This window comes from Cynocephalus volans, chromosome 2 (assembly GCF_027409185.1).
Source record: "Cynocephalus volans isolate mCynVol1 chromosome 2, mCynVol1.pri, whole genome shotgun sequence".
In the NCBI taxonomy this organism is placed as follows: Eukaryota; Metazoa; Chordata; class Mammalia; order Dermoptera; family Cynocephalidae; genus Cynocephalus; species Cynocephalus volans.
The window spans coordinates 96,057,797-96,079,726 of NC_084461.1; the positions used below are offsets into that span (position 1 = coordinate 96,057,797).

At 37.7% G+C, this 21,930-nt stretch overlaps 1 protein-coding gene across 2 annotated transcripts in view; it reads left to right on the forward strand.

Annotated features, from left to right (window-relative positions):
• The window catches only part of MAN2A1 (mannosidase alpha class 2A member 1), a 164,475-nt gene extending 144,112 nt beyond the window's left edge, over positions 1–20,363 (forward strand). For both annotated transcript variants that reach the window (XM_063085636.1, XM_063085638.1), the window contains 3 exons: positions 6,547–6,741; positions 16,038–16,148; positions 17,716–20,363. In XM_063085636.1, coding sequence (XP_062941706.1) covers positions 6,547–6,741; positions 16,038–16,148; positions 17,716–17,868 — 459 coding nt within the window. In that variant the 3' untranslated portion in view covers positions 17,869–20,363. The remainder of the gene's footprint in view (positions 1–6,546; positions 6,742–16,037; positions 16,149–17,715) is intronic.
• Positions 20,364–21,930: the final 1,567 nt, after the last annotated feature.

A 21,930-nucleotide genomic window follows, 5' to 3' on the forward strand; every position in this document is an offset into this window, starting at 1 on the left:
TTATTTTGCATGTTATGTAGATAATGTCAATAATTATGTAGATAATAATTATGAAGATAATGTCAAGAAGTCAGTTTGGGTGAAATTTCTTGAAATTATTTTGAAAAAATATTTAAAAATTGAGCTAAATAGGAGTTAAATAATAGAGCTCAGTCACATAGTGAGGAGATTAAGTTTGATTAGTAGAATTTATTTGAAACCTTGATGTACTCATTCTACTCTTATATTTATCACTTGAAAATGGATTTACTTGTTTCTCTTCCATGTTCAATTTTCATTCATCAAAACAAAAACCCAGCACTCTGTGCTAAATAATCTAGCTAAAGCCCAGCTGGACCTGAAGGATGCTTATTCAGGTGACAGCAAAGTTATCCTCAGAGTCCTCCATAAACTACTGATTACCCACCTCAGATGGCCCCATACATAGTCTTCTTTCTCTTTCTTCCATTCTCCTTTCTTCTGCACTGTTTCAAGTCTTTTCTATTCTTTTTAGCCAGTGACCTCACCTTCTGCTTTACAGAGAGAGCAGCCATTAGAGCTCTCTGTTCTAGATATTAAACATCTCTCCCACTCTTTCCTCCTTCCCTCTTGTTACAATAGAGACTTTTTACCTTTCTTTCATCTTAGGTTCATCCTGTGACTTGTCCTTGGGACTTACCCTCTTCACCCTCTTCAGGATCCTATTCATTTTCTCTCCAGAACTTCCCCAGGCTTCGAAACATTCTTCATTTTCTCCTGCTGAAGATAAAAACAAAACAGCCCTTGCTTAGACTCATTCCCATTTTCCCTATGCTATCCTGGCTCTCTTACTTGATTGAGCCAGAGTTTATGAGATGAGTTCATTTCATCACTTCCTTCTCATACTCAATTTATTTCATCTGGCTTTAGCCTCTTCTCAGCTGTTAAATAGTAGAGCCTCCAAGCCTTGGCCCCGGCCTTCTCCTGTTCTCATTTTATATGTTATCCTTTGGCAGTCTCTTCTACTCCTGTGGTTTCTGTTACTAACTCTACACATATGGAACCCACAAATACATATCCCTAGCTTAGTCTCACCATATATCTAGTTGCTTCCTAATATTCCCTTCTGTGTTTGTAAGGGCACCTCAAGCTTGACATATCCACAATCACTCTCATCTCTCTTCCCCCCAAACCTGGCCCTTTTCCCCAGTTTTCCCTTTCTCATTGACCATCCATCCAGTGCTGGGCCAGCTGCCTAGCATCATCCCTGATAGACACCTCTCCCTCACCAGCCCATTTCTCAAAGTAGTAATCACCATTGCCTATCTATCTCATTGCCTAAATATTTCAAATCTATATGCTTCTATACTTCCACCACCCTAATCTAAACTGACGTCATATTTTTCCTGGATCTAGTCTGTACACACTCAGTATGCTCTCCTCTTTCTGCCATATCTGTTCTTAACCCAGTAGGCAGATTGGTTTTTGGTTTTTTTCAAAACCAAATCTAACCTTATTTACCCCCTGCTCAACTCTCTGATGTTATCTCATTGCTGTCAGTGTAAAAGCCACAATTCTTACTGTGGCCTACAGAGCCCCTCATGATATGGGTCTGGCCTGTCCCCTGGGCATCTGGCATGCCTCTCACTGTGTCTGCCCAAGGCCTACTGGTTTTCTTTCAGTCCCAAGTACTTTCCATGCCCTCTCCTCTTTGCACATGCCCTGTCATTCTCTCTGCCCCAGGGACTGTTCGTAAGAGTTCAGATCAGAGCTCACTCCATCAGCTGCTTATGGACCAAGTCAAAGCCCCTTCTCCTATGCTCCCTCTGAACTGTGCATCTCACCTTCATGCATGTGATTATTTGATCATTGTCTTTCCTCTGCCGTTGCACCATAAACTCCATGAGAGAAAGGACTATGTCTTTCTCTGCTTCTAGGATTGTTCCTTGCAGAGGAAGCACCCGATATATGTTGTATGAATGAATACGCAAGTGCATAGATGAATGAGTTCTTGTTACAGAACATTGTGCCGCTGTATTTACTGCAGTTTTTGCTTATTACCTTGTCATCATATGTATGTTCTATCCCCCCTACTAGATTCGGGGACTTGTCTCCTTCATTTTCCTGTGTCCTATGGGGCTTCCTTGCCTGTGGTAGACATTCTGCAGATGAAACACCAGTAGATAGAATGAAATAGCAATAGCTAATTAAAGCAAAGAATTCTTCCAGTATGTAGAATCTTTTAGAAAAAAGAATTAATATCCATTTTAGATGTCAAGATTTATACCACTTCTTGAGACTCATGGATTAAATCAATTACTTACAAGATAGCTTAGTTTTAAGGACTAAAACTGCATAGGAAAATTATCATCTGAGTGTTGGCAGCTACTGTCTTTTGCTCTTCCTAAAAATGTATCTGGCTTATATGATTTTCTCTCTACATTGACACTAATATACAAAACTTCTGTTAACTGTGGAAGTAAAAATTTTCATGTCATCTCTATAAAGCTGTCACTTCAAAGTTAAATAAATGATTTGTTTATTCCCATCCAAAATTCTTTTGATAGTAATTGATTGAAATCTGATCCAATGTTTTCATAATCCTATGTTGGTTAAAATTTTCTTTAACTCAGCTGTAGATTATGGGACTTAGATCAATAGCTTCTTTTAAATAAAAAATGAACTAGAGGAGACAAAATACATTTTAATTTCTAGTGAAATTGATTAAAAAAACATATGTTACGTATGATATACCTTAAATTTTTAGAAAGTGTTTTTAATTTCAACTCAGACTCTAATGTCTTAAATATCTATAGTGGAAAGTGTAGTGGGGAGACTTCACTGGATAGGAAGGGGCTTCAATGGGAATCCTTGAACCTGCCAGAGCCTCATGGAAATAATCCCGGGCTTACTACATGAAAGTGAGTCTTGCTCTCAGTGTTCTGCAGAGAGGCAGAACAAAGCCTGGGAATGAGAATCACTGTGAGATGTACAGATGCCTATTGGAGGACTGTGGCTGCGTGAGGTTGACCGTTTCTCAGGGGCCAATGGAAACAGAAAATGGGAATTGTCTCTGTGGCATTGACCATTTTAGGATTTCTTTGACTCTTACCTCCACCCACCTTTCCTGCTGGTGGTTGATATAGTAAAGAAGGCATTGAGCTAGGAATTAGAAGCCCTGGTAATGTTCAAGTGTTACAGTTGTGTCATTCTGCCTCTGGCTTCATGTACAGAGAGGAAGTTGAGAGATATCAGATTAAAAATTCAAATGCTTGGAGGGCTCAGGACAGTGATGGCATGAAGGAGGTCGACCAGGTTTAGGGCAGATGCTTAAGTTAGGTGACCATAAGGTCTTCCATGGTAAAGTTGAGGACACCACATATCCTATTAGGAACTGTGACTCAGCTCTAGCTGATTGTTTCCACATGGGAATTATCAGCCCATTGTGACTCAAACTTCCAGTTTCTTGGGTAAAAAAACCAAAAATCTGTTTTAGGTGGGGTTTTTTTGTTTGTTTGGTTGGTTTTTTTTTTTATGAAATTATTTTTTAGAGTTGGCTGAAAAACAAGCAACATTTTAATACCATGCAGACTTACCAAAACACGTCTGTAGGCAAATTTGGCGTACCAACCACCAGTGTCCGCTCTGGGCTAGGTGATATCTATCGCTAAGTGTTGTAATTCAGTATATTTTCATTCATTTTCTCTCCTTCTCTTGCTTTGCCTTTTTACCCCACTCTTCTCCTCTACAGTATTCTTCTCTCATTTATTTATATTGCATTTACTTGTTAAATTAGTGGATTTACTCCAACAAACATTTATTGTTTCTCCCGTGTGTCAGATCAAACTAAATAACCAAAGGTGACTATAAAAGCAATCTTTTCCTATCTTACATAATTTAACAAGTTTTGATATAGACGAAGTAGAAGCCTTTGATGTTTAAGGGTCGGATGATTCAAGTGAGCTTAATAAAGGGCACCAAGGAGCCTGGCAAGAAGTTCCAACTCTTGGAATAAGGGCTGGAACCCAATGAGGAAGACCTTGACTTTGTTTCTATCAGAACATACTGGAAACTGTCTTTAATGTCAGGCAGGTTGCAGAAAGAAAGCTAGACTTACAGTCTGAAGCCTTCTAACCAACAGTGTTGAAACCAGATAATGTTTATAGTAATATATTAGTTACTACAAGTCTGGGGGATTCATTTATAGCTTAAACATGAAATTTCCTGTAGCAAACATGTTTTATAAACTTTGGGTTTTTCATAAGACTTACAGTTATAAGGTTACCTTTCTAGGAGGCTCATCAAAATATTAGTAGTTCAACAGTTAAATATCTTATTGAGCCCCTTATTTCTGTAAATTAAGAAAGTACATGAATGGTGGAGCCCTGGGTGAGACTTTGCCCTGCCGGCCTGTGCAGCCTCCAGCAGTGTTATTTGCTCACGATACTTTATGGTACTGAACCACAACTCTTCTATAAACTTCTCTTTCCTATCTTTCTAAAGACCAGAAACTGCACAGTTTTGTAATTCTCAAAGTGCCTAACATTCACTCTATTATTTCCTTTTACAAAACTTTCATCAAAATGTCTTTTGAGTCTGAATCATTGTTTTATTCCAAAAGTAGTTAAAGGGTGAAGCTTGCACTTTTGATTTCAAAGGGAGCTCTGTTTCCTCTAGAAGGTTAGGGGGTATCTGGGTGTCATTTTCCAGCACAGGTTCACAGAGTGATGTGTGATTCCATGAGATTCACCTCATGGAGAGGCTTTTAAGCTTTGCATTCCCAGGGCCCTGCCTCTGGAGATTCTGGTTCTGTACATTTGGTTTAGAACCCAAGAATCTATGTTTTTTAAAGGCTTCCCAAGTCATTCGGTTGTACGGTTAATTTGGGGAACTACCAAGAGTCAAGAGAACTGATCTGGCTTGGGGGATTAGTAAATATGCACATTATTGCTTCTAAGGTATAGGTGGTCAGTTAAGAAGTGTCCTACCTACTCACTGAAGTGTCCAAGCATTTCTCCAAGAGCATACAACAAAGCCAGAGAGCTTTTTCTGAATGTTTCTTGACCTGGAATGGACTTAATGCCTCCCAAATCTGATAAGGCAGGTGTTTTCCTTTCTGTTGGAATCTTTTATCTTTTGTTACTCAAAAGTGATTTTGTCAGCAATCCTGACCTAGATTATGAAGTGCTTTGATCTTGGAGTACATTTAAAGTGTCATGTTGAAAATGTTACCTCTCTATTCATGTTATTCTACAAGCTGCATTAAATTTTGGTATTGTTGGAGAATATTCTTTTATAGGCTTTATTTAATCTTTCCTTTAAAAAATAATGTGGAATGGATACATTTTCTACAGCTCTTTCAGACATCATATTTTTGTGTGAGTATCTTAATATTGCAGTGTCCCTCTGCTGCCTTTAAATTTTTTTCTCTCTCTTCCTTGTCTCAACTGTCATGACATCAACTGTCAGTTGCTGGCACCGTGCTAATCACTGTTTGCTAGCATCCTTCTGTCCAGTACTGATCTGACATTCTGAATGTTAAGCTCTGTATTTCTCTCGATCCTATCTTGTCACACAGATAAGTAGCCAATCCTTTTATTTGAGCCCTGTATTATAAAAAGGATACAAAATCAGAATATATCATTGAAGTAGTCATCTAAAAGAATAAGATAAATTAAATTTGCTTTAAATACAGCTGGTGATCAAAGGACCTTTCTACATAAATTATTTTCTCTTCTTAGTTCTTCAGTGTGTCTGTATTTACTCCTTAGGCATTATTGGTTAGGAGTCTACTTAGTCATCCATTTAATTAATTTTGTATGTGATCTAGCACATTTATATTTCCAACCTTGGTAGACTTATTTAATGTTTGAACATACAGGACTGTTGCCTGTAAGTTTATGCCATAGCAAAGAGTAAAGTATTTTTAAATTATACTGAATAACCAGTGTGCTGAATGAATGTGTGATAACTATTCAATAACATATAAAACAGTTTCTGTTTTGGGAGTAAAATAGAATGAAGCAATTGGCAATGACTTACTAGGTTTATTTAAAGAAAACAGTTGATGATCTAGATATGCTCCCTGTGTTATTTATATTTAGAAATCGGATTTATTTTGAGAGTTTTGATTCTTTAAGTCCCTATTATTGGGTAACATTTAGCTCCTATCATATAGTAACATTTATGGAATGTAGCCTTGGATCATTACATGCCTTTATGCTCTTGTTAAGTATATAAATGAAACCACGAGAATATAATGGGTGAAATCTGAGGGAGAAGAGAGATAATGTTTAATGATGTGAAGATATGTGATAGGTTGAGAGTTTCCATAAAAAGTGATGCCTTGTCCTAAAGTGTCCATGGGAAATGTTTTCAGTATTTTCAGTATTAAATCAACAGAGAGGGTATTTTTAGACATGTGAGTTAGGTGGACCTTATTCATTTTTTCATATTTCTTATAACTGAACTTGATAGTCTTCTATGTATTTTGTAAGATTGTTATTTATAAAATATAATAAAATCAGAGTATTCATATATCCTTATATTTAAACTCTGCCAGGTAATTCAATTATTTTTTCTTGATAGGAAGAAGAAAAGTATCCGGTCAGTTATCCTTCCCTCCTTAGCCATGTAACTTCTTCTTTCCTGAATCATCCAGTGTTTCCAATGACAGAAAAGTTCACTGCACCCACCCTTGAGATGCTGGATGAATTCTCTCCGTTACTGTCATCTTTGCCTTGTGACACTCATTTGGTTAATCTGAGGACAATACAGTCAAAGGTATATCCAAAAATATGTCTATAAAAAATTACTGTTTATAATTACTTATTTTAAGGGGTAAGGAGAAGGGGGAGAGTTAACTATAAGCTTTGTTACTATACTTCAAGGAATGATGAAGAGGACTTCACCTTTAGTCAAAATTATTATGCCTTTTATTTGACTTTTGCTCTGTAGTTTAGAGTATAATTTTGCTTCTGATACTAATTTCTTGGTTTCTCAGAAAAGTTCTGTGCGGTGAACAGGTCAGGGCATATCATCTTCTTTTTACAGATAAGGAAGGGAGTATTGGCCTAAAGTCATAATTAGTAGGTGGGAGAACCAGGCCTTAAGGTCAGGTCTACTGACTTTCTCCATTCATTTCTCCTCGTTAGTCAGTGTTTCTCAGGAGTCAGAGAAGTAGAAAGTATAGTGCTTAATTATTTCAGTATTAGAGGCTTTGTGTTTTCATATCTTTCTCTTGAAAATCACTGCAACTTAAACCCTCATACTGAGAAACCAACTGCTTAGGAAAATATTGGAGGGAGAGAGCATGGGAAAGTTTTATTAGGTATGAAACTTAATTCAGCTAGACTCTTTTAGTTTACATATATGCCTGTATTTAACATCAAAGAGATTGCATTTGAAAAGAATAAGACATTTGACATCATTCTAATGTGTTGTGGAGCTGTTTCAGTATTGTGAATTGACATATATTTAGCTGGAAATAGTAAGTGGTTATGGATTTTGTGGAAAATATCCTATGATAAATGGCCTAAGTATGAAAGGAAGGGGATTCTCATGTTTAAAGACAACATAAGAGGAGAGAAATGTTTAATTTAAGAACAAAGAACTAAAGTACACTAAGTAAAGATAAATGCCAATAATTTGGACATTTAGGGATTTACAAACTTTATGTTCAAGGTGAGGACCTTATGCCTGGCTATGCAGGAAAATATATATGGCATGTAATAATGAATGCAAGTGAAAGCTAGAGGCCTGTGTATATATCTCTCTGTGTTGAAAGTCTTGTTTTATCACATGAGTGAACTCGCAGGATTTATTTCATACCTACTACACACCAGTTACTGCCATACTCACTAGGGATACAATTGTGAACAAAACAGAAAAAAGCCCTTGCACTTCTGGAGTTTAAATTCTAGTGAGAGGAGAAAAGAAGGCAAAAAAAAAAAAAAAAGAAAAACAATATGTTAGATGGTGATAAGTGTGATGTAGAGGAAAAAAAGGGAAGGAAGGGCGATTCACAGTAGAGATATGAGTTTGATTAGGGTGGTTGGAAAGGGCGCCATAGGGAAGGTGATAATGGAGTAAAAATCTCAAGGAGGTCAGGGAATATGAAACTGACACAGATTTCTTGTGGCGGAGTGCTCCAGGCAGAGATAAGGGCGAGCATGAAGGGCCTGAGACAGGAGATATGGTCAGAATGTAAGCTCCATGAGAGCTAGGCTTTTCTTTTATTCATTGCCATATCCCCCTGCCTGGGAGAGCGCCTGCACATAGTAGGGGCTCAAAAACTATCTGCTGAATGAGTGAATTGTGTGAATGTTCTTTCTAGCATTCTGCCATAGATGGTCTTTTGTAGCTCATGGAAAGAGAAGACTAGGGATGGAAAGCCTCCCTAAGGTAATATGTCATTAATGTCATGAGCTAAAAGAGAACAAAAGGATAGAGTGGAGGGCACCAAAGACTCTGGGCCTCAGGTCACCACCTCAAGGCATAGATGGTAGAGGCCATTAGCAACCTGAAGAACGCGAAGGCATCTGGGGAGGACAGAGGCCCCCGTCCCTTAGCCTCACTTCTAGATGGTCTCTACCCTGTAATTTTTTGAAATGCGTTTTGTGGAAGCAGCTCAAGCTTACTAGAGTCAGTGAGTGTGGGGTTTAACCTGTATTCCAAGGCACTTGTTTTCCATGTCACCTCTTTTTAGTGGTAATTTACTTCCTTACTTTCTTCCTACTGTTGGCTATCCTCCTGTAATACAGATCTAATCACTTCCTAGATTAAAAACCCCATTGCCTACCAAATTGGTTCAGACTCCTGAGCATTCAGGCCTTCTGCAATCTGGCCTCCACTTAGTGGGGCTTCCCCTTGCTCCTCCCGCCTTTGGACAGGTGGACAGCCTTCACTGCCTGTGGTCACTGACTGTGACTCAGCTACCATTTATTAAGAGGGGCAAATATCAGATATGCCTGCATCAGGTCTGTTGTGAGAAGTAGATGTGAAATAATGTTGTGAAAGCCCTTCGAAAACAGAATCACTTTGTAAACATACCTAGTTATCCTGATGTGCTTACAGTATATGCCACTTAGGGTGCAAATTGGGGTTTTAGCTGAGGGTGTAGAGAGCAAATTAACAACATAAAGATTTGACCAGGAAGAGTAAAAACAAACATTAATGCTTATCAATAACTACCATGCTAGTACATAATCTGAACTAAATATTGGGGGCTGTTTCACAATATTGTATCAACTGGTACTGGTTCCTATGTTAGCCTTATTTATTGTTTATCATTATCTTAGCACATATTATTAATAGTTGTTTAAAAGCCCAGTAATAATCCAACGGGATTGATTGGTTCATTGAGAGGGAGGGGGAGAAGGAGGAATTGGTAAAGGGACACAAAAATCAACTACATTGTTTATTAATAAAATAAAAAAATAAAACAAAACCAAAAAAAACCCAAACTACTACTTTAAAGAATTGTTCTCTGTCCCCTAACCTCTGATAATAGAAAGATAATCATGGAAGAAAGCTGATGGGGGTATTGATTCAAAGAAAGCCGTTACTTATAAGGTGTCCAGTGTCATTCCATGGTTATACTAAAAGACAGACAAAAATGACTCAATGAATAAATCCAAGCACTAGACCTAAACATTTTGGATTGTGTTCCTGTTTTTTCGTGCTGGCAGCTTCCAGCGTACAATAATAGGTTGTTCATTTGGAGATTGGAACTCATTTTTCCCCTTAAAATAATGTCAACACAGAGACCAGCTTCCAGTGTAAGCCAGCCTGCATTGGCCTGTGTCTCGGTAAGCATTTTCCTAAGCACCACAGTGGTTTCATGAGAAATGTGCCTGAGAACCACCTTGGCATGGCGAGGGCACATGTCTATTCCTGCAGAGTAAGAGAGGCGAGGTGTGGGCTGGAGTTGTGATAACCAGCTGAGGTGGTTCAGCAGTTCCAACACCAGTCCTCAGATTCTCTGTGTCCAGATCGCACCTGGGAGATTTTAAAAATAGAGACTTTTACAAATTTCCTCATCTCTGAGATTCTGATTCTGTACATCTGGATAGAGAGCCTAGGAATTAGTAATTTTTTTAAAAAACACTCCTTCTGATTCCAGAAATTGCTGAGTTATCTCCATGTCCTAAATTGGGAAAGTAAGGCTTAGAGAATAAATGATTAAAATAAAACTACTCAGCAGTAAATGACAGAATCAGACCCACGGCCAGGTCTTCTGAATCTGAGTGCTGTGTGTGGCATCAGAGGTAGTATTTAAGTGTTGAGTTACTAAAATCTGTTCCTAAAAGTCCAGTTTTTCAGAAATAGTTCTATATTAGTAGAAGAGTTTATGTTTTATATAGACACAGCTTGCTTTTCTACTTTTTATCTGTTTCTGGAAAATGATTGTATGCCATATCATTGCAATCAGATGAAGAGGGAACAAACATCTCTTGAAGGGCCCACCTGAGAGCATGTGATGTGTCCTAGGCCAATCCAGCTGCTGTCTGGCAATTTAACTGTTAGCTTCCTCGTCCTGTAGGTCTGCCCTCCAACTCTCTTCTCTTGATCACTCCCTTTCCCTACACTGTCCATGGCTTAAGATACTACAAAGAAGCTTCTATAAAGGTTTGAAAATGGGGGGCAGGAGCACCCTACATGGGAAAGCCATGCTATCAGGAAACAGTAATTATTTAAGGAGAAGGGGGTCTTGGCAGAGAGGATGCTGGGAGAATCTCATGGGACAGTTCAGCCTGGAGTAGAGGGACAAAAAGGAACCTGATGAAACCATTCAGCCAGGCTTCATGGAAACCATTCTGCCTTGATGTTTTGAAAAGCAATATTGCTTTTACATTCAGACATTTTTATTTAATTTACATATATATGCACACACACATATAATACATTTAACTCTATTTGCTGTGGCACTTATTTTGATTTGTGGTTAACTGTTTCTTGCAAATAGAATAATTATTTCAACATCAGCACCACTTATCAGGTAAGATTTTCCCTCTCCACTTGTTTTTGCCACCCTTTCTTTTCTTATAAAAGACAGTTCACAGTTTTTACTTATTTTGGCTTTCTTATAAGAATTGATTGGTGCTTTATTGATCTCCCTAGCTTCTGGAAAGGTGAAAATTATGGGGGGGAAATTTCCTTTGTCGTACATTTCTAAGAGCATCCATTCACCTTTCATTTCTTTCTGTCATCTTATCCTGTTGATCAAAAGAGGATAGCTGTTATTGGACATTTTAATGAGTGCCCTGGAAAATGAATTTCTATTGGTTATTTCCTGTCTCAGGACTTGTAACAGAGTGTACAGTTTTTTAACCTGTCCATCTGCCAGAATGTACTACAGATGAGTATTGTTAGGCATTTTCAAAGAATCTGAGAGGGTTGGAGAAATTTTCTTGCCAGGTATTTAGCCGTGCCTTAATCTATGTGCACCTTAGAAGTCCTGTAGGGAGGAAGGGGTCAGTCACACTACTCTTGGAGAATGTGATCAAAGTTATGACCCTTTTCTTCCCCAGAAAAACAACAGGTAGTCACATAATGTTTACTACAATTTTGTTAAGTTTACTGTTTTGCAACACTCTTGTTATTGAGCAGATCAAGTTTCCTTTGCTGTAAGAGAGAAATAGCACAACTCTCACATCTTAAGTTCTCATTCACTTTAGCAGAGGAATATCTGCCTGTTCCTTTCCTTGAGAGAGACTGACATGCATGTATAATTTTCAGAAAGACTTTAACATCCTTTTTGAAATGGATGAGTGGATGGGTGGGTAGGTGGTAGGTGGCTAGAAATTACAATTTCCAAACCTTGCTTTTGAATTTATATATATTTTGGTAAGTCATAGTTTTACAGCTGTGCTAGAACTATTGATCAAATACTTCTTTTTTCCAGCCTTAAATCAGAGGGGTTATCTCCTTTAGTTTATACTATTTTGTTATTTTTACATTAAAAATAATCCTTATCCCTCCCCTCCTGGCTAGGTGTCCATGAGCACCAATTCATAGTAAGAGCAAAGGCAGGAGAATAAAGCTACCAGAGTCAGATCACCTGAGTTTGCATGTGGTTCCTCAACCTGCTATCCCTGTGACTTAGAGCATGTCACTTAACTCTCTAAGTCCCAATTTCCTCATTAGTAACATGGGATGATAATAGTGCCCACCTTTAACATGTTCTGAGGACTAATGTTTGTAAAGTGCTTAAAATAGCATTTGGCACATTGTGAGCCCTATAAATGCTTGACAGGTAAAGGTTCTCAATTGTGATAATTCAGTCATGAGCAGTTGTGATTTTGTTACTAATAATGAAGTAAAAACGTTGGCACTGTTTTTTATAAATTAGAGAAGGCTGACTTATTGCCAAAGTAAATCTTGATGTCACTTTGATTTATATTCCTGATATACTTCGTTCCACAGATTTTTTTAAAACAACGTACCTAAAATCACCTGTATGCCCGGCATTATGCTAAATGCTTTACATGAACCTTATTTAAAGCTCTCAAAACACCAATAGGAAGGTAGGCAATATTTGTATCCCATCTTACAGAAAAGGAAACTAACTGACCTAGAGATGATGGTAGGTAATTTTCCAGTCCCACAGCTAGTAAATGGTGGAAGGATAGTGCTGAAAATGTTGGGGAATTCACTGACTATTTCTCTTTTATCTACTCAGTAATAATGAGACACCCATAGAAGAATATACCAACTTGGAGGGGAAAGATCATGAAGGGCTAATGCAGGATCATTAGTGGTAATTGCTATTTGAGAACAAGAGAGCATGCTTTGTGATAGGGATTTTCCTGTACATTTAAATATGTTAATACAAACTTGTATAGCACCTCAACTATTTCAAAGTTGTTGTGAGAGAAAATGAGTTAATCAGTGGCAAGCATTCTGCACAGGGTCTGGCACACAGGAAGTGCTCAACAAGTGTTAACTATTACTGTTATTGTCACTGCAATTGACACTCGATCCTCAAGAGGGACTCTTCATGAGTCTAACCTAGTTCACTGAATTTACAAAGATTAAATGATTTACTCAAAGTCACATAACTGGTTCATGGTGGAACCAAATCTTGCTCCAGCTTTCTCTCAGCCCAGCTTTATCTGACAGCTTCATTCTGCAAACCAAATCACCTTCCCCCACATTCCACCGAGTTACTGGAAAAGCCTCATAGGTCTTATGAGCTGGATATTGGTTTTATCCCCTGAAATAAATTTTGCAATGGATTTTCCCTGTGTGACATGTACACCCCAGCCTTCCTTACTTGTGGTCCAGCCTCAAATATGACCTAACCTGTTTTACAAAGAAGTTACGTAACACAGTGCTTGGCACAATTTCAGAAATTCTAAATTTTTTTCCTCACACTCTTTCCTTCTTTTCTAGGGTCCAGACATTACTAATGAGTTAATGAGTACAAAAAACAGTTCTTTCAAAATTTGTTTACTCTCTTAGAGCATACAGTATAACTGCTTGAAGGTGTCTGTTTTCCTGCATGCATATTCAAGTTAAATTCACAGTTTTCCTACTTTGAAAAACAGTTTTCTTGGAAATAAATGTCTAGACAGACTTTGAAACTGAAAAGTTGTTGCTTTGCTTCAGGTATTTTCGCTTGAAAGCTAATACTTTCATGAATATTTTATTTTATTTATTTATTTTTTTTGGTGGCTGGCCAATAGGGTAGGGGTATACAAACCCTTGACCTTTGTGCCTTGGTGTTATCAGCACCATTCTAACCAAATGAGCTAACTGGCCAGCCCTGAATTTTGATTTCTTAAAACTTGGACAAGATGATTGCTATTTTAGTTAGTCTTTACAAAAGAGATGTAATTATACTTTTTAGAGAAAGTATGACTTTTTCTATCAGTGAAATGAAATTTTTATGACTTTTGTCTCTACTTTTGTATTGTTGGTTTAAATCTCTTGTAGAATTTAAGAGAGGATTCCAAAGGTGTGGCCCTTCCCATGTTTTTTGTCCCCTTCAGTTGCTAAAGGCCTTAGGAATTTACTATTCCAAGAGCAAATATGTTAACAGTAATTTTAGCAATGCCTGCTATCAGGTGCTTTTTAAGGATGGTTCAATGAGTTAAAATGGCCAGGTGCTTAAGGTTAATAGTGATAGTGTTTTTAAAAGAGTCTAATTAAAAGGCCATCTAATCTGTGATTCTGAATAAAGACTAAGATTTTGCTGTATACCTGTAAACATATAATTTGAGGGTTTCTTGATTTTTTTAGATGCAAAGTTATAGTGTCAATAAAGGAAATGTATGAATAAGCAGTTAAATGAGAGTATTGCTTAATTTGAAACTATTATGAAAATAATCACCAATATTTATTTGAAGGATTACATTGATTGAAGTAATAATAGCTAATAGCTAACATACTAAGCAAAGGCTTCCTATGTGCCAGACACTGGACCAACTCCTTGTTATGCCATTTCATTTCACCTAATCTCCATTTTATGAGAAAGGAAAACCTGGTTTTGCTGAAATCAGCGGCTGGTAGATTGCAGAGCAAGGATTCAGATCTCAGGCTGTCCGACTGCCAGCCCAGACTCTGAACCACTTGTCTCTACAGCTTCTACACTAGCACAGTCTGTCCGACAAGGCTGTGGGTGCTGCCTAAACAGTATTTACAATATGTCAATCCACACAGTGACTCCATGAGTGAGTAGACAAACATTAGCTCCATTTTACAGACAAGGAAACTGATACTTGACTATTCCAAGGTTTCACAATTGGCACATGATAGAGTTATCTTTGTTATCATCCTGGAGATCTAATGTATATAATAAATAAAGGATTTTCTTATGTGCTATTTTTGTGCATATGGAGAGAGAGTATATGAAATTTATTGAAATTTCATTAGAAACCTTTATCATACGGTTTAAACTTGCTGTGTGTATCATGTGGTCCTGTGATGGACTTTTTTCTCTCCCTTCAAACAAAATCTTAGCAGTATCACTGCAAAATACCAGTGTGAAACACCATAACACAGTTTATTCCAGCCAAGAATTTGAGGTGAGGACAGCTTTAAACCATTCAGGCACATTAAAATCAAATCAGTGGTGGAAATGCTGGCAGCTACTCAGAAAAGATGTCTCTATAGCACATTAAAAAATCTTATCCCCTAGAGAGGATGATCAAAAGCTTGGGCACATTTATATCTGTGGCTGGAGAAGAGAGAAAGGGATCACTTTTATCGCCATGTCAGCGCTGAACAGCACATGACTCTACTTCGAATAAACTGTATGTTTCTTAATTTTTCCAAGGATTTTTAATTCATTTTGCTTATTATCATAAACATTTTCCCACTTTAGGAAACATAAAATTTATTAAGGTAATTGTAATTTAAAATATTCAAAAACCTGAACCATTCATAACATTGTTATTTAAATGGATGTCAGAAATTTTACCGCAGGAAAGTATATATGGATCCCCGTAGCTGACTTCTTATGTTTAGTATTTTTCCTTTTGCCTGCCTAGGAACAATAGTTTCTGAAATGTGAATTTAAATGATACATCAAGCTCGGCTAGCAAGTAAAAAGCATAACTAATTCAATTTAAAGGTCCCTGAATAAAATAATGAAAAAATACCTTGAAGATTAAGAATGTTAATGCAGTTAGCAAAAATTATTATTCAATAAAAGTCATGTTTCAGTTTTAAGATAGACGCTATGTCATTCAGTGACCATGTAAGCACTAAATTCAGGTACACTTCATTCAACTGATACATAAAATAAAAATGAAATGCCTTTTTGAAGAAACTTGGGTAAAATAGTATATAACATGTAGACAAAAGGAAACCTAAGTCCTCAGGGACAATGGGGAAAACTAAAGCATGAGGTTACTTAACAAGTAACCTTAGAGCCTAATCTCCCTGCCTCTGGGGGTGGGGAGGGTGTAGCGGGTGGATGAACACAGTGAACATGGAACCTGAGGGGAAATGAGTTTTCCTAACTTCATTGCTACATAATGTGGTCTGAGGATGATCATGGCAGTGGTGTGTGCAGTACTGTAACTATTCGCTTTAATGTTTCTGTGATGTGTTGGCATTCTGCTTATTTGCAGGAAAGCAGTGGGTATTCTGACGAAGCAGCCTTGATCCTTCACAGGAAAGGGTTTGATTGCCGGTTCTCTAGCAGAGACACGGGGCTGCTTTGTTCTACTACTCAGGGAAAGGTAGGTTGAAAGGTTATTTTTGCTTATTGAGTTAGTGTGCTTTGAAATCTTCACTTTGCACAAACAGTCCTGACCATATGGTAATGTTTCATTGCCTCTTCACTCACTCATTTTCCTCAGCCTGAAAGTTAGCTCAGATCTCCTTATCTTCAGAAAGTACTTTCTCAACCTTCAGTCTCCTCTCCTGGCCAACACCAAAGTGCATAGCTGGAACCTGCGCACATTTGAAGGCAATGCTCTTGTTATTTATTATGCCTTCTATTTCTAACCTACAAAACATCTTCTCCTCACTCCTCCCATTTCCCCTCCCCCTGACCACACATGCTCACATACCATCTAGTTCAGTGATGGTAAACCCAAGTCCTACAGAGGCCAAAGCACGTTTCATAATAACAGAAGCTGATGGGGATAGCAAAAAGGAAGTGACCGGAAGCATTAAGACTGTGATCATTGGGATAATCCATCACAGCCCAAAAGGCAGCTGTACTTAGCTCCAATCAGTTGTTTTCCCTTGGGAAGGAAATGTAGGTCTGGGTCTTCTGATTAATTCAGATTTGCGTGAGTCAACACTGCAGGCCCGACAGATCTTCAGTTTGAACACTGTTTGCTGGGTGCCTGTTTTTGATTTCTCTTCAAGTTGGTCTTGCTGGTAGTTACATCAAGCCTCTCCTTGGAAGGAAGTGAACTTTACTCTCCTTTCTCTGTCTCTGAGCACTCTGTGACTTAGAGAAGGCAGCCCGGCTGATTCTAGAACGCAAGCAGGTCTGCCCCACCAAGAAGCTCAGCTGAACCAGCTCTCCTCCAAAACCCCATGGATACACAAAATGCCAGACTCAAGTGATTCAGTTCCAGTCCTACAAATCAGCGTGTGTAGGGTCTGAAAAGAAAGAAAATCTGTTGGGGGCCCTAAATCTACTCAGATAGATTGGCTTCTCCATTTCTTTTACCTCACCCTGCAAGGAGTTGGTGCCAAGAAAGTACTGATGTTTCTGTTATTTTTTCATCATGTTCGCAGTCTACCTCATTGTTGATGATCTGAGTATATTTGGCTGTGAGCATTCTAACATTAAGGTTTGAGTCTTGAGAGACTTATATGATCCAGAGAGACATATTAGGATAACCTGGCAGAAGTGAGGGAAGTATTTTGGAAATGATCTCTCCACCCTCAAGGCTGAGACTCACTAACATAATGAGACTTCCTTGTTAATGGGCCTGTGTTTTCCTTCGACTGTGTTGGAACAGGAAGAAATGGTTGAAAACTACCATTGATAAGTATTGGCTGAAAGAGAATAAGGATGTTTTTAAAGCTTGTTGGCCCATAGATTTTTTTTTTCTTTTAATTGGAAAAGCAGCCTCTGTGCATGATGAAATTCTCAAGCACTACAGAAAGGAGTGCAGAACAAGTAGCCCGTGACCATCACCAGTTCCCCATGTTTTCCTCCAGGGACAGTCTTAATGTCCAGCCTTACCCATTCCCATGCTATTTTTCACTGGGTGTATAGACATGCTACTAATCTTTCTTCAAAGTTGATCTAAATATGTGAATTTTTTATCATTTACTTTTTAGATGATGGTACAGAAATTTTTTAAAGAGTTTACTGTTGAAAGCCTCATCCCTTCATCGTTATCCTTGATGCATTCACCTCCAGACGTCCAAAATATAAGTGAGATCAACTTGAGTCCCATGGAAATCAGCACATTCCGAATCCGGTTGAGGTGAACCTGACTTTCACATTTGGATTGGGAAGCATTGGCTTTTATACATTTCTTGGTTTGACGTGCAATAAAGAAGCACATTATTTTAGCTTCTGGCTACTGTGAGACATGAATTCTATGATTTTTTTTTTTTTAATTAGTACAGCAAGAAAAAAAAAAAGCCATGCTATTAACCAGGTTTCTTTAAGTTCCTCCCATGAACCACCACCATCAGCGTGAGTTGATGCAACAAGTGAAGAAATGTTTAAAGACAGCCTCTCAACAGATTGTATCTCAGGTTAAATGTTAATTAAATATGTCCGTGTTGGGGGTTGTGAAGAGATTCTTATAAGTATTTGTGTACCTGGCCCTTTGTTAGTTTTGTAAAAATACCCATTTGACCGAAATGGAATAAAAAACTGGTGGGTAATAGCTAATGGCCAAAATGATTGCAGTCATTCATACAAGCTAGAAAAATTGTGTGTGGGAATGAGTGGAAACGTGCAATCCGTCAATCCTTATGGCAAGTTGATTTTCACACCTTTTTTCTAATGAACCTCTTGACCCTTCTCTTCCCACCCTTTGTAAGTATTTCCAGAAATAACTGATTTTGAATCATTCAACAGTAGAAAAAGAGGCATATTTTCATTACTTGACAATATGGGATAGGTGCAATTTATTCCATTGTCACTAAAATAGAAGAAGCAATTCCATAGGTACCATAAACCTATTTTAGGTACCACAAGGTGTCTTTTTACACAGCTCATTTGAATACAGGTGTTCTGAGATGGGGTTTCTATTTTAAAATTACCATATCAAAATAAATGTGCCTTATTTTTTTATAAGTCTTGTTATATCTTTTGGTGTCCGTATTACTGTTTGGGGAAGAGGGGACATTGGGGGATTAGGGTGGAGGGTGGGTTCTTTCTATGACACATAAATTGTGTAATTTTTGCCCGACAATGCTGGCCACCTTCTGATCTATTTCATTAAATTTGTGGTGATGTTTCTATAAACATTTTGACTATTTGAATGTACTGAGATGTCAGAAAACAAAACAAGGAAGAAAAATATTGTTAATTAAAATATGCTGCTGCCAAGGAAACTGCAACTTGAAGCAAGTATTTTGTAACATGCACAATCTAGATACTGTTTCCATTTCACAGTAGTTAACCATATTGCAGAGAAAATGCTTTAAAATAGACCCTGTTTTGAAACCCACTTATATGTAGCTCCTCATGATTTATCTTACTAAAGAATATGTTCATTCAGTCAGTTTCAAGCATTTTTATGTGCTAACCTCAAAGTGAAGTTCAAAGTCCATGTGCCATTACAGTACTTTAAATAAAATATATTTGGGATCATTCTTTCCTCAACATAAACAACAGCACCATTAGCAACATTTATAATATTTAGTTGCAGCAGAGAAAGGATTATTTGAGTATGTACAGTTTTGAAAATCTCTGAGTTAACTTAATATAGTATTATCTGACTTTAAATTTCTTTTTACCTCTTGTCATTCCAATGTCTTTATAGGGAAATTAAAACCTAATTTCTCTTTCACCATGTAGTCTGATTATCATCTGGATTTTTACTCAAGATGCAGCTCCTAAAATTATTATGTTAAATTCATAAACTCCTTTGCCTGTAATAATTAAGAAAACAATACCAGTATTGATAAAGATATTACAAGGGGGTAATTTCATGCAATAAACATGTACTGTAAGTTTCCTTCCTCGTTTTTTGAGAATAAACAACTAAAAGAAGAAAACAATTCCTTTTTGTGGACATCTACAGATGTTAGGATTGCCAGAGGCAAATCCCAGGAATAAGATCAGTATTCTCATTGCATCTTACATGTGGAAACTTCCTATGGGAGTTCGTTGTATCTGTGGATAAGTGGGTGTGCTTAATCATTCTGGAAATTCTGATCAGATGAAATAAAAAATCTTGATGCAATAACAGTGGTTTTGCCACTTCTGGTCATTTGAGATGATATGTCCCATGTCAGTTGGGGTTTTATTCAGTGTGTGTTGCTGCCAGCTGTTCATAGATAAAGCAGAAATTCTCTTTAAGCAGCAAATTTCTGCTTTTTAAAGTTATTTTTAGAATAAATCACCAGGGAAATGAAGAGAGGATACTTTTGCTTTGGGTTGTGGTCACGAACTGATTAAGTAATTTAGTGTCTACAGCACACATTGAAAACCATACACTTCAGTTGTGATCTTGGTGGCATATTTATTTGGTTAGGTTTTATTACATTCATTATCACAGATGTTCAGTTGACCAAGTAGTTCATTACTTTCTCTGTCTCTTTTATGAAATTTTAATTTGGGGTTATAACTGCAGTGTTCTAGAACTCAACATCCTTGTTTTCTACAAAGACTGATTAAAATAAAATGTTGTAAAATGTGTTGTGAAACATTGTAATTACCTTCCCATGTTTTTGTTGTACGTGTGCCGAAATATTTTCATGTTCCTTTGTCTGGAAGAATATGTTTGCTTTCATTCTGATCAGAATCAACAGGTTTTGATATTTTCTCTTGGAAGATTTTATATCTTTTTGGGAATATGTAATATAAGATCTCTAATAAAAGATAATCTTATGTGCTTGGTGCTCTAGAGTAGTTCTTAATCCTATTTTGTAAACAGGTATATTACAATAATTAAAACATAACAAAGAGATAGGGTGGAGTGGCAAGGGGCCTGTTCTTTGTTTCTTCTCGAGTGAATTGTTCCTTCTTTAGCCCAATTCTTGTTAGAAAAGGTAGTGTTAGAGAGCAGGTGTCAGGAGGATGGTGGTGTTTCAAAGCTGGGTTTGGGGACGCCTTTGAGATTGGAGTCTAGGAACCTTCCTAGCAGCAGTGCCTCTGGAAATTTCTGAGCCAATTAAGAGGCAAACAGATCATAGATTCCATACATGAGTAGGACAAGATTGAGAAGAGGATCAAGCCAAGACATGAAATGAAGAAGGTCCATGTGAGTTGATCTAGAAGGTAAGGAGGGCTGGAAGAGTGGGATCTGGAGGCATTCCCCCATCCTGCTGGCCCGTACTGGTGCACAGCTTTAGTGGCTTTAGGGGAGTTCCTTCAAAGCTGGGAGATGGGCAAAGGTGAAGGATAAATATCTTGGAGGTACACATGGGTTAGTCAGGTTAACAATACAACCCAACTAGGAAGTTTGGACTTGTTTTAGGTGACTTTTGTAGTAAAGAGATTAATCAATTTAGGGAGCATAAAAATCTAGAGAAACAAAAATAGATTTCATTGTCAGATAATGAAAATTAAGTTTTTGGCTCCATAAAATATCAACATGTTAAAATAATTTGCATATTAAAATTGGTAAAGAAAAATTTAGGTGGACATATGTTCACAAGGCCTTCTGTGAACCAACTAAGTGTGATTGTGATTTTGAATTATTGAAGGATTGGATCAAAGGGGAGTAGAGAATTAGCAAGTACCATGCTGCTACCATACATCAAAGCAGAACACTGATGTCTTATGTGATGTTATAATGGGCAAGACTCCTTCAATAAAAACTGGCTTAAGCAAAAAAAGGAAGTTGTCCCCAGTAAATGTTCAAGGGTACATAGTACTCCAAATGCAGCTATAGTCGAGTATGAGATGTCATCCAGGATCTGTCTTTAGCTTGTGCTTTAGCTTTCTTTTAAGTTGTCCTCAGTCTCAGGCAACGACTGCCCATTTGGTGGCACGATGGCTACCAGCAGATCAAGACTTGCGTCTAGACAGCTTGAAGCTCCAGTAGAAAGATCACCTTTATTTTTTTTCAGCAAATGTCCTGGGATTGATGTCGCTGGCTCTTATGTTGCTCATGTGCTAGTGAGTGTGGCTAGGAGTGTAGAGTTAGGTTCAACTACATCACATGGACAAATGGTATCATAAGCAGGGCCCCACCCCCAACCCAAAGAAAATGGGATTCTACAACCAGAGAAATGGGCGTTACAGTAGAAATACATTGCAGAGGAAAACCAAATGCAAATTGCAGATTTAAAGGAAGCAGAAAGCATGCTTAGTTTGAGTGTCAGAGTTCCATAGAAGAGGTAGACTTGAGATAATTCTTTAGACAT